Source organism: Mesocricetus auratus, unplaced genomic scaffold (assembly GCF_017639785.1).
Source record: "Mesocricetus auratus isolate SY011 unplaced genomic scaffold, BCM_Maur_2.0 Super-Scaffold_100022, whole genome shotgun sequence".
Classification (NCBI taxonomy): Eukaryota; Metazoa; Chordata; class Mammalia; order Rodentia; family Cricetidae; genus Mesocricetus; species Mesocricetus auratus.
The window spans coordinates 27,691,594-27,706,059 of NW_024429203.1; the positions used below are offsets into that span (position 1 = coordinate 27,691,594).

The 14,466-nt window shown below is 43.7% G+C and overlaps 1 protein-coding gene across 7 annotated transcripts in view; it reads left to right on the forward strand.

Moving 5' to 3' along the window:
- Positions 1 to 14,466, forward strand: part of Usp28 (ubiquitin specific peptidase 28) — a 62,863-nt gene that overhangs the window by 41,645 nt on the left and 6,752 nt on the right. For 3 of the 7 annotated variants that reach the window (XM_040729869.1, XM_040729870.1, XM_040729876.1), the window contains 9 exons: positions 3,765 to 3,944; positions 5,635 to 5,849; positions 6,856 to 6,926; positions 7,959 to 8,187; positions 10,271 to 10,465; positions 11,205 to 11,344; positions 11,543 to 11,728; positions 12,801 to 12,896; positions 14,248 to 14,426. In XM_040729869.1, the coding sequence (XP_040585803.1) occupies positions 3,765 to 3,944; positions 5,635 to 5,849; positions 6,856 to 6,926; positions 7,959 to 8,187; positions 10,271 to 10,465; positions 11,205 to 11,344; positions 11,543 to 11,728; positions 12,801 to 12,896; positions 14,248 to 14,426 (1,491 nt within the window). The remainder of the gene's footprint in view (positions 1 to 3,764; positions 3,945 to 5,634; positions 5,850 to 6,855; positions 6,927 to 7,958; positions 8,188 to 10,270; positions 10,466 to 11,204; positions 11,345 to 11,542; positions 11,729 to 12,800; positions 12,897 to 14,247; positions 14,427 to 14,466) is intronic. The other 4 variants (XM_040729871.1, XM_040729872.1, XM_040729873.1 and 1 more) reach the window with 2 other exon arrangements.

Consider the following 14,466-nt stretch of genomic DNA (forward strand, 5'->3'; position numbering starts at 1 on the left):
AGACCTAGGGCTAGAGCTACAGATTGTGACCTACCCACAGTGCTGGGAGTAGAATTGGGGTCCTCTATAACAGTATGCTCTTAATTACTGAGCCCTCTATTCTGGCTTTAAACTCAAATAGTCTGTTTTGAATAACTTAAAAACTTTAGTTTTACATTTATTTATTTACTTATTTTATGTATACACATACACATGTGGAAGTCAGAGGACACTTCTGGCGTTGATTCTCCTTCTGCCGTTTGGGTCCTGGGGACCATACTCAGAGCATCAGGCTTGGCAGCAAGTAGCTTTTTCCACTAAGCCATCTCACCAGCCAAAATTTAACTTTCTAGACATGATTTCAAGACTACGGAGGGAGTGATGGCTCAGCAGTCAAGAGCATTAACTGCTCTTTCAGAGGACATGGCTTTGGTTCCTAGTACCCATGTGGTAGTTCACAACCACTTATGGCTTCACTTCCAAGGAATCTGATGCCCTCTCTGACCTCTGGAGGTTCCTGCACACATGTGTATATGTGATACACATACCAACATGCAGGCAAAACATACACATAAAATAAATGAGTAGGCTTTTTTAACCTACACAAACATGGTTATATGTATGTATGTGACACATTCCAAGAAGATATCCAAGAACGTGTGAATATACTGTGAGATACAGAACTGAGGTGGGGTAGGTGACTTTCATGGTTTTTATACAGCTTTATATTTGAATTTTCTTAACACGCCCATCACTTTCAGTGTGTAGATCTAAAAATAATTCAAGGCCTTGTTGTAAGGATTCAGGCATTATGCTGATCTGCCCCTGTCACTTGGTCAGCCCAGGTGCAAAGGACCTCTTTAAAAGAAAGACCCTCCCACTTACGATCCCTTTCTGGCTCCTCTCTTCTTTCTTGCTCCTCTCTCTTTCCGTCTCTCTTCCCCGTTATCTTTCTGCTCTCCCTTTCCTGCTGTTCCCCTGGGCTTTTCCTGTCTCCCTCTTCTCTTCTGTCCTCTCTCTCTGTCTCTGTGCCTCTTTTCTCTTTCCGTCCCGCTTCCCTCCCCTTTCTAATAAAACTTCTCACTTAAGCTCTGTCTGCCTGGCATGTTTGTCCCTCCTCCTGGGTCACCCTTGCCTGCCATGGGATCTGCCAGCGTCCCCCTCGTGGTTTAGCATAACACTGGTGACCAGTAATCTCTGTATTTGGGAGGCTGAGGCAAGAGAATTGAATGGCTTTGAGGCTGGTCTGGCCAGCCTGGATAGACTATAGCATAAACTCTGCCTCAGAAAAACAAAAAGGTGGGGCATGGGGGTGCATGCGTATGATCCCAGGATTTAGGAAGTAGAGACAGGATTGAGAGTTCCAGGCCAACTTGGATTGTAAATGACCTTATCTCAGAAAACAAACAAAATGTTTTATTATTTCTTCTCTAAAATAACTGTGATAGTATATTGAAAAGTAAGATTTCTTCTATATAGAATAGACAGACAATACTTTTGAAACCACCTTTGCTGTGGTTTTGTTTTGTTTTGTTTTCCCCCATGCTGAGACTTGAGTGCCTTGTGCACAGTAGGCAAATGCTCTGCTCCTGGACAACACCCATCCCATCTCTTGCTCTGACCCTAGTGTATTCCTGTGCTGGGTTGTCAGTTCTGCTCTCTGTGAAGTGTGGATTGAGTAGAGTGTGACAAACTTGTAATGGAAGAGCACCTCAAAGTACATGCCAGGGATTAAACAGCTAGCTAAGGTTCTTCCACCCAGCAGGCACATGCCATCTCCATTGGTGACCTTGAGGGGAGACTGTAGTTGGTAAGCAAGCCTCTGCCCTGTCTACAGCCTTTGCTGTCCACTTCTGTCATTTTCATTTTCCTCTTTTTTGTTGTCAGTTTGGGTTTTCGAGGCAACATATCACTAGATAAGCTTGAAATTGCTCTGTAGATCAGGCTGGTCTTGAGATCACAATGGTTTGCCTGCCTCTGCCTCTCAAGTGCTGGAATTACAGGTGTGTGCTAACATACCCTATTCATCTAGCAATATTATTACTGTTGTTGTTGTTAAGATAGGGTCTCCTGTGCTCAAACTTTATGTAGCTGAGGAGGACCTTGATTTCCTGTCCTCCTGCCCCCACCTCCTGAGTACTAGAATTGACCATTTCCTCTCCTGGGTTCTGTAGTGCTGGGGAGCAAACTAGGGTGTCCTGCGGTGCAGGACAAGCAGTCTAGCGAGAGCCAGAGCCCTAGTATTTTTGCTTTGTGATATCCTTTTTTGCTACAGAAATGGATGGTTTTCTTAATTCCGTGTTTAAATGAATTTCTTTCTGCTGTATTTAGGGAAGAAAAATGGTGAAGTGGCTGTTTTCTTTTGTAAGATGGAAATCCAGAGTAATGAACTTAACTGTGTGAACCAGTTAGGTTGATTATTCTACCTATAAATTCTACTTTTTGTGAACTGTAGACTCCATTGAACTAAATCTCCATAGTAAGTTTAAAGTAATGTGCTAGTAGTGCAGAATATAAGGTATTATTAAAATAGTTTGTTTAGAGGCTGGAGAGATGGCTCAGAGGTCAACAGTGTGTGCTGTGCTTGCAAAAGACCAGGGTTTAATTCCTGGCACTCATGTTATTATGACTCACAACCACCTGTAACTCAAGATTCAGGGAATCCAATGCCCTCTTCTGTACTCTGAGCACCTGCACGTTGCGTACACACACACACACACACACACACACACACACACACACACACACACACACACACACACACACACACACGAAAATGTAATTAAAAATAAACCTTCAGGAACTGGAGAGATGACTCATCATTTAAGAACACTTGCTGTTCTTGCAAAAGATCCAGGTTCAGTTCCCCAGATCCATATAACAGCTTATAACTCCAGATCTAGGGGATCCTATACCTTTTCATGGCAGCCTAGGGCATCAGGCATTCATGTGTACAGATGTACATGCAAGCAAAATACCCACACACATAAAATTTCAAAATATATCTTTAAAAACAACTTGAAAAGTGCTTTGCTATTTCAATCCCATATTTGAGAATATTATTTACTCTTTCTGGAGAAATCACAAATAATCTATGCCTGGCTTATGATGTCAATCACATTCATGAATAATAGAGTAATATGAGACTCTGCAAAAGGAGGATTGGCCAGTTTTCCTAGGCCCTGGACTTCTCTAATGTCTAATTTTGATTTCTGGATTTCTCTCACTCTCCGTGATGAAGCAGTTGGCCTAACAGGCCAAAGAAAATACCTTGAGTACTAACCACCAGATGCTTTTCCAGTGATAGTGTGGGACATGTATTTTCCTTTAATAAACTACATTTATGAGCAGAGCCTGGCTATGACTGACAGAACAGAGCAGGGGTTACCTGAAATGGTCCCATTGGTGTGAGGCACCAGACTTCTAGCAATTTTTATTGTTAGAGCCTTTTTTTTTAACCTTATAGATGGAGTAACCAATTAAATACTATACATCCTAAGATATATATATATATACTAAATAATATATATCCTAAATACTATAATATATATCTTGATGTAATATTGATATAAACTTCCACTAAGTTGTCCCAAACTTACTCTGTAACCTAGGTGGGTCTCAAACACTTGGTAAGCCTTCTGCATCAGCCTCCTGAGTGCTAGAATTACAGGTGGATATTAGCACACTTGAGTCTTCCCATTGACTCTACACAATAAGGTTTTTGTTAAGTTCCTACCATGCCCAGCAGACTTGTGCAGTAGTGTTGCAGTGTCTTTGTCTCTTAGGTATGTGAAGTATGGCTCTGGCCCAGCTCGGTTCCCACTCCCCGACATGCTGAAATACGTTATTGAGTTTGCCAGTACAAAACCTGCCTCTGAAAGCTGTCAGTCTCAAAGTGCTGAGCCCATGACACTACCACTCCCTTCAGTGCACTGCCGGGTTTCTGACCTCACATCCCAGGAAAGGTAATGGAAGCAGACTTCTTAAATGGTTTGTATTGTTTTCCATTTTTATTTGAGCCTTTTCCCATCTTTCCCACCTGCTGAGCGCTAACCCCAGACAGCTCAAGGGGTGAGTTTTGTCTTCAGGGAAGGGTTTTGTCACCATCTCGACTGTCTGTGTCCTGAGTACTTGTCTCCAGGAAGCGTGCAGAGGCTTCTCACTGTCCACTGCCTGGAACAGACTCTTCAGAACTGCATTGCTCTGAGCCCTGTCAGGACCTGGTCTTCCAGGTGTCTCGTTCTGTGCTTCATCTGTGGTGAAGGAGGTATGGCTTAGGAAAATAAGAAAAAAACCTACTCATGAGCAGAGTTACCCAAGGAGGGACTGACTAGAATTCTGAGGACAAGCCTAGAGGAGCTGGGCTTGTGAAGGCATAGGGAGGCCAAGCTGGGACCCTCTGACTATAGCCATCAGTCTTTATAGCCTGAAGGTGCCAACAGGTTCAGAGTGAGCGCATCTTAGCTATTAAAAATACTAGGGTCCCCCACAACTGAAAATCCAGCTGTTAGCCAGGCAGTAATGGTGCATTCCTTTAATCCCAGCATTTAGGAGGCAGGGGCAGGCGGATCTATGAGTTCGAGGCCAGCCTGGTCTACATCGAGTTCCACGACAGCCAGAGCCACACAGAGAAACAGCAACAAGAAGAAAACTGAGTTGTTGAGGCTAGAGAATGCTCAGCTCAGCCATGTAGAATGCAGAGGATCCTAGTTCAGTTTCCAGCGTCACATCAGCTAGCTTTAGTTTGGTGATGTTAGTAGATAAATTTGCATTTATTTCTCTATTCTTGCTATTGGACATGGTTTACTTGGTGTAGGGAATCAAATCCAATGTCTTGTGCATGGTAGGCAAGCTTATGCCAGCTGAGCGTCATATTGCTTTTATGTTTTTTTTGTTGTTGTTTCCTTGAGAAGGCTCTTACCACATAGCCCTTACAGGCTTTGAGCTTGAACAGTGGTTCTCACTCAACCTATGGATTGCAACCCTTCTTGGGGGTCAAAGACCCTTTAACAGGGGGTTGCCTAAGACCATTGGAAAACACAGATATTTAAATTATAATTCATAACACTAGGACAGTTATACTTATGAAGTAAGGTTTGCAGCATTAGGAAGGTTGAGAACCACTGAGTTTGAGGCTTTCCTACCCCCATTTCATTTCTTGGGTGCTGGGGTCATAGGCATGAATCATGGTTCCAGCTTAGTTTTGTTAAATGCTACTTTTGTAATTGGTCAAATGGGGATAGCACTAATGTCAGCCTCATAACCAAGCTATGTTAAATGAGATGGTTCATATAAAAAAGTTTCCTTTTCTATGGATAGATTTTAGACAGGGCCTCACAATGTAGCTTATGTTGGCCTTGCAGTTGAGAGCCTCCTGCGTTAGCCTCACCGTTGCTAGGAGTCACATCTTAGCATGCTTTCACTAAATAATAACTGTCTGTTTTCATATCGTGGCTGGTTTTCTGAAGTGCATTAGTTTAGGGCAAGTTGAATTTTCTTTCATCTCTTTTTTGAGAAAGACCTTTAACTATACAGGGTGGCCTCATAGGCACAGCAGTCCTGTGTTAGCCTCCCAAGGGATGAGATTACAGGTTTCTGCCACCATGCCCAGCCCAACTTGCAAAATGAGGGTTGTCTTTTGTCTTCTAATTCAAGTCCAGAAAGCTGTTCTCAGGATGCTGAAGGCACCTTTTCCTCTCCTGAAGACACTCTACCCAAGTCTGATGCAATGAATGGGCCATGTTCTTCTCCCCACTCCTCCCTGAGAGTGTCTGCACCCCCAGCTCCTCGGACAGTCACAGATGAGGAGATGAACTCTGTTAAGACCTGTCTTCAGAGGTGGCGGAGTGAGATTGAACAGGATATACAAGGTTGGTGCTCTGAAAACTTGTCAGCTCCTCTGTTTTTCCTGTCTGTTTGACTGTTGGGAAGCAAGGCACCCTGGGTATTCATGCTGTCATTGCCTGGCGACTGTGAATTTTGCACTTCTCCTGCCTTGTAGGCTTGGTCCTGTGGAATTATCCCTCTCAGATTGACACACACACACACACACACACACATATTTCTGGCAATTGCAGAAGTTTTGCAGTCATGGTGACCTTTTCTGAGCTCAGTCAGTGCATGCCCCTCCCTTCCTTCTCTTACCCTGCTCGTGCCCTGCCCCTTTGAGGCAGGGTCTCAGGACTGACCTTGAGTTCATGTGTTCCTTCTGCTTCCAGCTCTGGAATGGGGAATCATCAACATGTGCTTCCATTCTGGCTTAATTTGTTTAAATGTAAAGTTTGTAATTGATGGTAAAAGGAATAGTAACAGTGTTTGCCTCATAAACCAGGCTTTCTTAAATGAAAGTTTGGTTTAGTATCTTTCTTGTTATTTTTAAAGATATGATCGCTCTTTATCACCCAGGCTAGTCTGAAACTCATGATACTCCTGCCTCAGCTTCCCCAGTGTGGGGACAGTGCCCACAGCTGTGAGCATCTTGACAGAATGATTGCTTCCTAAACAATAGCTGCCCATGCTGTCCTCTTGCTTGCCTCCCTCCAGGGCTCTCAGATAAGATACGCATGCCCTCTGCCGCTGGGCCCAGGTTTCTCCTCTGATTGTTGTTGTACTTTTTCTGCAACTTCTTAAATTGAGACAGTTTCTGTAAGAAATGTCAGTGCCAGACCTCAATGTAATCACATTGAGTTAAAAGCCATTCTAACCTGAAGCCTTGCCACTTCAGCACGCGTCTGCTTTGTGCTTCCTGGCAGGAAGCAGAGCTTGTTAGAGTGGGAGGGGTGCAGAGAAGCGGTGCCGTTTGTGTGTGCGTGGCAGGTCACGGCTGGTGTGCCGACAACACGCAGATGCACTAATGGAGTTTTTCTTTCTTAACAGATTTAAAGAATTGTATCGAGAGCACCACCCAGGCTATCGAGCAGATGTACTGTGATCCTCTTCTTCATCAGGTAGAGTTAAAAGTCATGGAAAATAGGCTGGTGCTAATGGGCAGAGAAGGCAATACCACAAGGAAAGAGCTACATGGGTATCTCCTAAAACAGAAGTATATTGTTCTCTTACATCACATTGAAGGATTCAGAGTGTCTTCTCTGTGCATTGAAACCCAAAATATCCTTTTTTGGATTCTGCCATGTGGTGTTTTTCCATATAATGGAATGATTCGCTGTGAGTGGTTGGAGAGATGGCTTGGTAGTTAGAAGTGCTTGCAGGGGACTCAAGTTCAGATCCCAAGACCACCTACCTATAACTCCAATTCTAGGGAGATCTGATATCTCTGACCTCTGTGGGCACCTGAACTCACATGTACATACTCACATGCATGCAAACACACATAACAAAAAAAGGACAAAACAGGTTTTAAAAACAGGTTTCCCATTAAATATTAATAAAAAAATTTCCAAGATCCTTTGAGATACCCTTATCAGTATCCTAATGCTGTATTTCTTTAGTAACTGGAGACTACAAAAGGGAGCAAGTCAGGGCAGAAATCCTAAACTGTCCACACTCATTGTCATGGACATAGCAGTGCGGAGGCACCTCTATGACCAGCTCATGGCACAGTGGCCTCCGGAACACAGTTCTGCTCCTAGCAGGGCAGTAAGCATGGTTGCAGTGTGGTATAGGAATAGGTCATGTGACTCTTGGCTTTCTCTCTGATCTCTTGTGCTGTTTCAAAAAAAATCTACACCTGAATGAAAGCATAGTAAGGTACTGAGCAGAACTTGGGGCAGAAATGAAAGAGTCTCCAGAAGGGTCTGGTTTAACCCTTTCATTTTAGGAGCCTGGGATTTATAGCTTCCAAAGTTATATTTTCATTGGTCTGTTCTAAAGTAGTAAAATGCTTAATGTGAACCTTATTATCTAGTGTGTGTTTAGCCATTTCCCTTCTGCCTGCTAGCTGGGAATTTTTGAATTCTAGTAGCACAAACGTCATCAGGTTTCTTTGCTTGGTCTGAGAACCCTTTCTTTCTGTTTTGCAGGTGCCTTATCGTTTACACGCAGTTCTTGTTCATGAAGGGCAAGCCAATGCTGGACACTATTGGGCTTACATCTATAACCAGCCTCGGCAGATCTGGCTCAAATACAATGATATCTCTGTCACTGAGTCTTCCTGGGAGGAACTTGAAAGAGATTCTTATGGGGGCCTGAGAAATGTCAGTGCCTACTGCTTGATGTATATCAATGACAAACTACCCCATTTCAATGCAGGTAAAAATGGCTGAATAGTATCCAGAGTTGGAGGGGGGTATAGTCCCTGGGAGAGAAAGTCTCATACTTACGTTGAAAGCATTTAAACTATAATTTATTATTCTATAAAATGTTTTTAAAACATAAAAGGTGTAAACAAGAGAATAAAAAGAAAATAGGTTTACTTTTTCCTACTTCTGTCTATTTCCCTTCCCCATTTTACTCACACTGAGGTATTTTTCTATTCACGTCTACCCACTTTTTATTAATTGAGAATTTAGCAGACTTACTTTTTCATAAATAGAATTTCCTCGAGTGGGTATCCTGGCTCGGGCCTGTAATCTCAGCATCCAAGAGGCAAGGTAGCAGGGTTATGGGGCCAGCCTGGGCTTTAAAGTAGGACATGCCTCCAAAAGTCAGAAAACAACCACTGTCTACTTATGGTGTAAAGCCATGAACAGTGACTGTGGGAATTGCAGAGAACTGTAATAGCTGTTGGTTGTCTGCAAGTTCCTTGTTCCTGGCTACATCTCTCTTATAGAGTACATGGAAGGCTGGGATTTACATTTGTTTGTAGAGTACTTGCCTGGTGTGCTGAAGCCCTGGGTTTGAGTCCCTGCACTGTGTAAACCAAGTGTGGTTGTGCATGCTTGCAATTCTAACTCTCAGAGGTGGAGGCTCCATAACAACCTGAATCGGAAGGAACACGTGGACTTCAACTTGCTTCAGAAGAAGGCTAATTAGTGACAAGCTGCCACTAACAAGGATTTTGCTCTTCTGTTTTAGATTCTTCTGTTGGTTTTGATGACATGGTTACAATTATACTTTAGTGTGTCCTTGATATTTTTGCCATTTTTTATTAAAGTTCTTAATGATTCTTGATTATGCACCATTTACCAAATACTCCATCTTGGTTTCTGATAGCACATAATTGTGTAGAATTTGAGGAAGTATACGTACTTGTTCTTTTCTTTCTTTTTTTCATTTTTTTCTTACTGAGACAGTCACACTATACATCCTCTGCCTGCCTCTGCCTCCAAAGTACACTCAGATCAATACCTTGAAATTCTTACTCAGCTGTATTAAAACAGGTGAACATTCTTTTGTCCTTTGGAGATAGTATCTCATCTAGCCATTCTGCCTCCCTGAGTCCTGAGCTTTCTGCCTTCCCTCTCTGGTGCTGTACTGAGATTATAGTTGGGTGCCACCATGCCCAGCTAGAATATTGTTACCAGTCTTAGATGCAGTAGTTACATTGATACAACTGTTACTTTAAAATTTCCTTTTCTCTGTGTTTTTTTGTTTTGTAAGATAACAAAAAATATTTCTGTGTATGTAGCTGTGCTTGCATGTATTTGTGCAAGCAGGTACCTCCAGAGGCCAAAAGATGTAGGATACCCTGGACCTAGAGTTATAGGTGGTTATGAGCCATCCTACATGGATGCTGAGAGCTGAACTTGGTTCTTCCACAAGAGTAGCATACTCTCAACCACTGAGCCATCTCTCCAACCTCCTAGCTTAAGATTCTGTCACATCTGTTGATGTTCCAATTTTAAAGAAATACTGACTTCATCCAGTGACTGAACATGATTAAATGGTTATTCTATCTTTATTCATCCACTCACCCAACAGACAATGATTTTTAAGGTTTATTTTATGCTGATTAATATTTGACTCTATGTATGTATGTTTACCATATGCATGCCTGATACCTGCAGAGGCCAGAAGAGGGTGTCAGATCTAGAACTGGAGTTATAGATGGTTATGAGCTACCATGTTGGTCCTGGGAACCAGACCTGGGTCCTATGCAAGAGCAGTCAGTACTGTTGGCTGCTGAGCTATGCCTCCAGCCTCAGCAGATATATATGGAGCACCCACCTGCTAGTGCTTCCTAGCAGGGTTCCTGATGTGTTGTGCATGTTAACCTTGTTGTCAGAGCTTCTGATAGAATTATATATGTGTGAGTACACATATTTGTATGCTTGTCTATTTAGGGACACGAGAGATGCTGAGATGTGCTGCCCTTCCTTCTGGGAAGAGCTGTCTGGTTTATTTTTGGTTTCCCTTTTTCTGGATGGCACTCCATTTTAACTGCTTTCCTCAGAGACAGCTCCTGACGAATCTGATGAAATGGCGGGAGAAGTGGAAGCGCTGTCTGTGGAGCTCAGGCAGTACATCCAGGAGGATAACTGGAGGTTTGAGCAGGAGGTGGAGGAATGGGAAGAGGAGCAGTCCTGTAAGATCCCACAGATGGAGTCCTCCCCAAACTCCTCATCACAGGATTTCTCCACATCTCAAGGTATCCAAGGAAGGTGCTCTGCCAGGTCTAGTCAGGTTCTTGCTACACTCCCCAGCCAACCCCAGATACTCAGGGACATGGCGATGCTTGCTTTACAGTGGGTCTCTTTTATTTGTAATTTTTCTTTGGTGGAAAGGGTGGGAGAGCACATGCCATATAATATAGCACATGAGTTAAAATCAGGGCACAACTCGTGGGAGCCAGTTCTCTCCTTCTTCCATAAGGGTCCCAGGGTTCAAACTCAGATCATCAGGCTTGGCAGCAAGCACCTTTACCCACTGTGCTTTTTCTGGCCCAACAGTGGGTTTCATTAATAGTTGTTACCACATGATATGGTAGAATCACTGTGCCTTTAGAAGATGCTTTCTGATGAACAGAAATAATGCAAGAAAGGCTTACCCCCCACCCCCGTAGGAGAAATTATGACAGGATTAAAAGTTAAACTTTGTGAAAACTCTTCTGCAAAGATCTTCCTAAGAAATAGTTGATGGAAGGAACATCTGTGATGTGCAAAAGGAAAATTGAGCACAGTAATTTTAACAAACCTTCAAGGGTCCTTGATGTGGAATAGCTGTTTCTTGTCACAGTTTCTAGGGACATTTTCATGGGCTTTGAAAAAGGTGTGCTGGGACTGCTTATTGAACTGTGTGTTCCTCCTGCTTGCCTATTTTCAGAGTGTTCAGTACATTACTCATCAGATGTGACACCTGTGTGATTTGTTTGTTTATTCTTTGGTCAGAGTCTCCAGCAACCTCCTCTCATGGTGTTCGATGCTTGTCCTCTGAACATGCTGTGATTGCAAAGGAGCAGACTGCCCAAGCCATTGCAAACACTGCCCATGCCTACGAGAAGAGTGGGGTGGAAGCAGCCTTGAGTGAGGTGAGACTGGGTGGGGGGAGACAGAGTGAGTGACCCTCCTGCAAGAGGGTCTGGCTTTTAGTACCACCTGGCAGCTTTCGGGCATTTCTATTGTTCCGTGTCTCTGCTGAATTTAACCATCCCTCTTTATTTCTTCCTGGTTTTTTTTTTTTCTCCCATTATTGTTGTTCTTACTTTCTCTCCATTCTGCTGCTACAGCTTAAGGAAGCTGAACCTGAGAAGCCCAAATCCCAGGAAACAATCCTGGCAGAGCAGTCAGAGCAGACCCCAGAGGCCAGTGACACAGAGGCTGCTGCCCCGCCTAACCCTGAGGTCTCTGAAGTCGAGATTCCCAGTGTGGGAAGGATTCTGGTTAGATCTGATGCAGATGGATATAATGAGGAGGTACAGAGACCAGTGCAGGCTAGCTGTGCATTGTCTTTCAGAAGGTGTCTGTCACGCGCTAATGTTTTCTCACTAACTCAAGTAACAGACATGGAGGCCTGTCTGCTTTTGACCTTAGTTGCCATTTTTGAAAAGGCACCTGAGACCCATTCCTGCTGTGCACTGTTGGCATGCGTGTGTGCATGTGTGTGTGTGTGTGTGTGTACAGGCAGGCTTGTGTTTAGAAGGGACTGCTACAAAGCCTAGATGGCCTGGAGAAGGCAGGATTGGCTCCATTTGGTATTGTGGACAAAAATATGTTTACCTTCTAGAGAGAGTTTGTTTTGATGGTAGTTGATATTTTGTCTCCTAAGCAGAATTTTTCCAATTACTCAGTGAGTTAAACAAATGTGGATTAAAGTTCTGAAGTTCAGTAAGCAGCTGTTTCTCATGGTCTGTCTCCTTCTCTGTTGCATTACACACAGATAGTCATTAATCCTGTCTCAGGTTCCTGTCTTTTGCTGTGGGTATGGTTTTTTTTTTGTTTTGTTTTGTTTATTATTGAAAATTTGCAGCTATTTAATTTATACCTTTGGCCTGGCGTTGGTGGCACACGCCCTTAATCCCAGCACTCAGGAGGCAGAGGCAGGCGGATCTCTGTGAGTTCAAGGCCAGCCTGGTCTACAGAGCGAGTTCCAGGACAGCCTCCAAAACAATACAGAGAAACCCTGTCTCGAAAAACCAAAAAATATATATGGTATATATACATACTCTTATACCTTCATTTAGGGAGCCAATTGGAGTGCTGACCATATAGTTGAGCTTACTCGTCAGCAGTGCTCCAGCAGAAACATTTTTGGACATCTTTGTCTTGCAGAATTAGAATGTGCATGTAGAGGGACAGCTTGTCACAGGCATCATCAAGGACAGCCAAGGCTGTGCATGCATTTAAACTAGGCTGGGAACCTTGTCCCACACCTTGTGTTGGCCAAGGAGATAGTGCTCTGCCTCTCATCAGCACCCTGCTCAGTTCATTCAGTCTCCTTCTGAACCTGTCTGCTCTCCTTTTCTCCCTGTTTGTGCCCTGTGGTAGGTGATGCTGAGCCCTGCCATGCAAGGGGTCATCCTGGCCATAGCTAAAGCACGCCAGACCTTTGACCGGGACGGGTCTGAAGCAGGGCTTATTAAGGTACTCTTGTTCTAACATTTCAACCCTTGTGAACCAGGGATATTCCCATAAGGCAGTGGGAAATGGTATTAAGATGACCTGTGCGGGGGAGATTGCTCTGTGGGGAGGATCTGCATTTGATCTCCAGAACCTACATTAACAAAAAATTCTACAGGCTGGAGAGATGTCCCAGCATATACTGCTCTTACAGTATCCCATACTGAGCAGCCCGTGCTTCTCCATCAATCTAGTTTCAGGGGATCTGACAGTTTTCTGGCTTCTATGGGAACTAGACACATATGCTCCCTGCCCCATACACATATCCATGTAACTAGGCATGGTACAGTGCATGTTTGTAATCCTAGTGTTGCAGAGGTAGAGACAGGAGGATCCCTGAGGCTGGCTGGCCAGCCAACATAGCAGCCCACTTGGTCAGTCTGAGGCCAGTAAGACTTTGTCCCAAAAAAAAGCATGATGGTATGTACCTTCAGTCCCAGCATTTGGAGGCAAAGGCAGGCGGATCTCTCTGAGTTCAAGATTCGTCTGGCTATACAGTGAGTTTACTATCCAGCCAGGACTACACAGTGAGACCCTGTTTCAACCCCCCCCAATGTGTGTTGGATAGAATCTGATCTACGCACATGCAGGCTAGCACACAGACAGGCAGTATCCTGTGTTGAAGTGAAACATGTTACTGTCTTTCCTGTCCAGCTGGTGAGCAGACCTTCCCACAAAGCTAATGGCTCATCTTCACCTGGCACTAGCCCACGGTTAGCAGTGCCACTGCACATTGCATTCAGCCTACAGGGATGATGAGGTTGTTAAATGTACATGATGTCACAAACTCTGAGAGACTATACCTTCATTTAAAAAAAAAAGTCATACTATTTAAAGTAGTTTAAGCTTAAGATGTTTGAATGATTTTACAAGTGGGTGGATTTTTAAACGATTTAAACTAAATATTTGTATTTTTAATAATTTGATGAGAGCCAGGCATGGTGGTATATACTAGCATTTGGGAGGTACAACCAAGAGGATGGCTACAAGTTTAAGGCCAGCCTGGCCTATATGGTGAAGTTTATAGTAGCCTGAGCTACAGAATGAGACCCTGTCTCCACAAAATCAACCAAAACTTGATGAGGATAATGAGTTTATTTTTTTGTGTACAGTATTTCTCTATAGTGCCAGGATTTGAGGGAGTCATGATATGCCCACAATTCACATATGCATAGTTGCTTTTGTAATTTATTGACAAGAATTTCTTAGCCAATTGTGGATTAATGAAAGGTCCTCTGGCATTTTGGTGTCAGTTTCTGTGTGTGCTCAAGTCCGCAGTGGTCCCTTCTTCACTCCCCAGTTATGTTTCTAACAGGCATTTCATGAAGAGTACTCCAGGCTCTATCAGCTTGCCAAAGAGACCCCCACCTCTCACAGTGACCCTCGCCTGCAGCATGTCCTTGTCTACTTCTTCCAAAATGAAGCACCCAAAAGGGTAGTAGAGCGGACCCTCCTGGAACAGTTTGCAGATAGAAACCTTAGCTATGATGAGAGGTGAGAATGCCAGGCCTGTTCCTGCACGGGGTCTCATTAG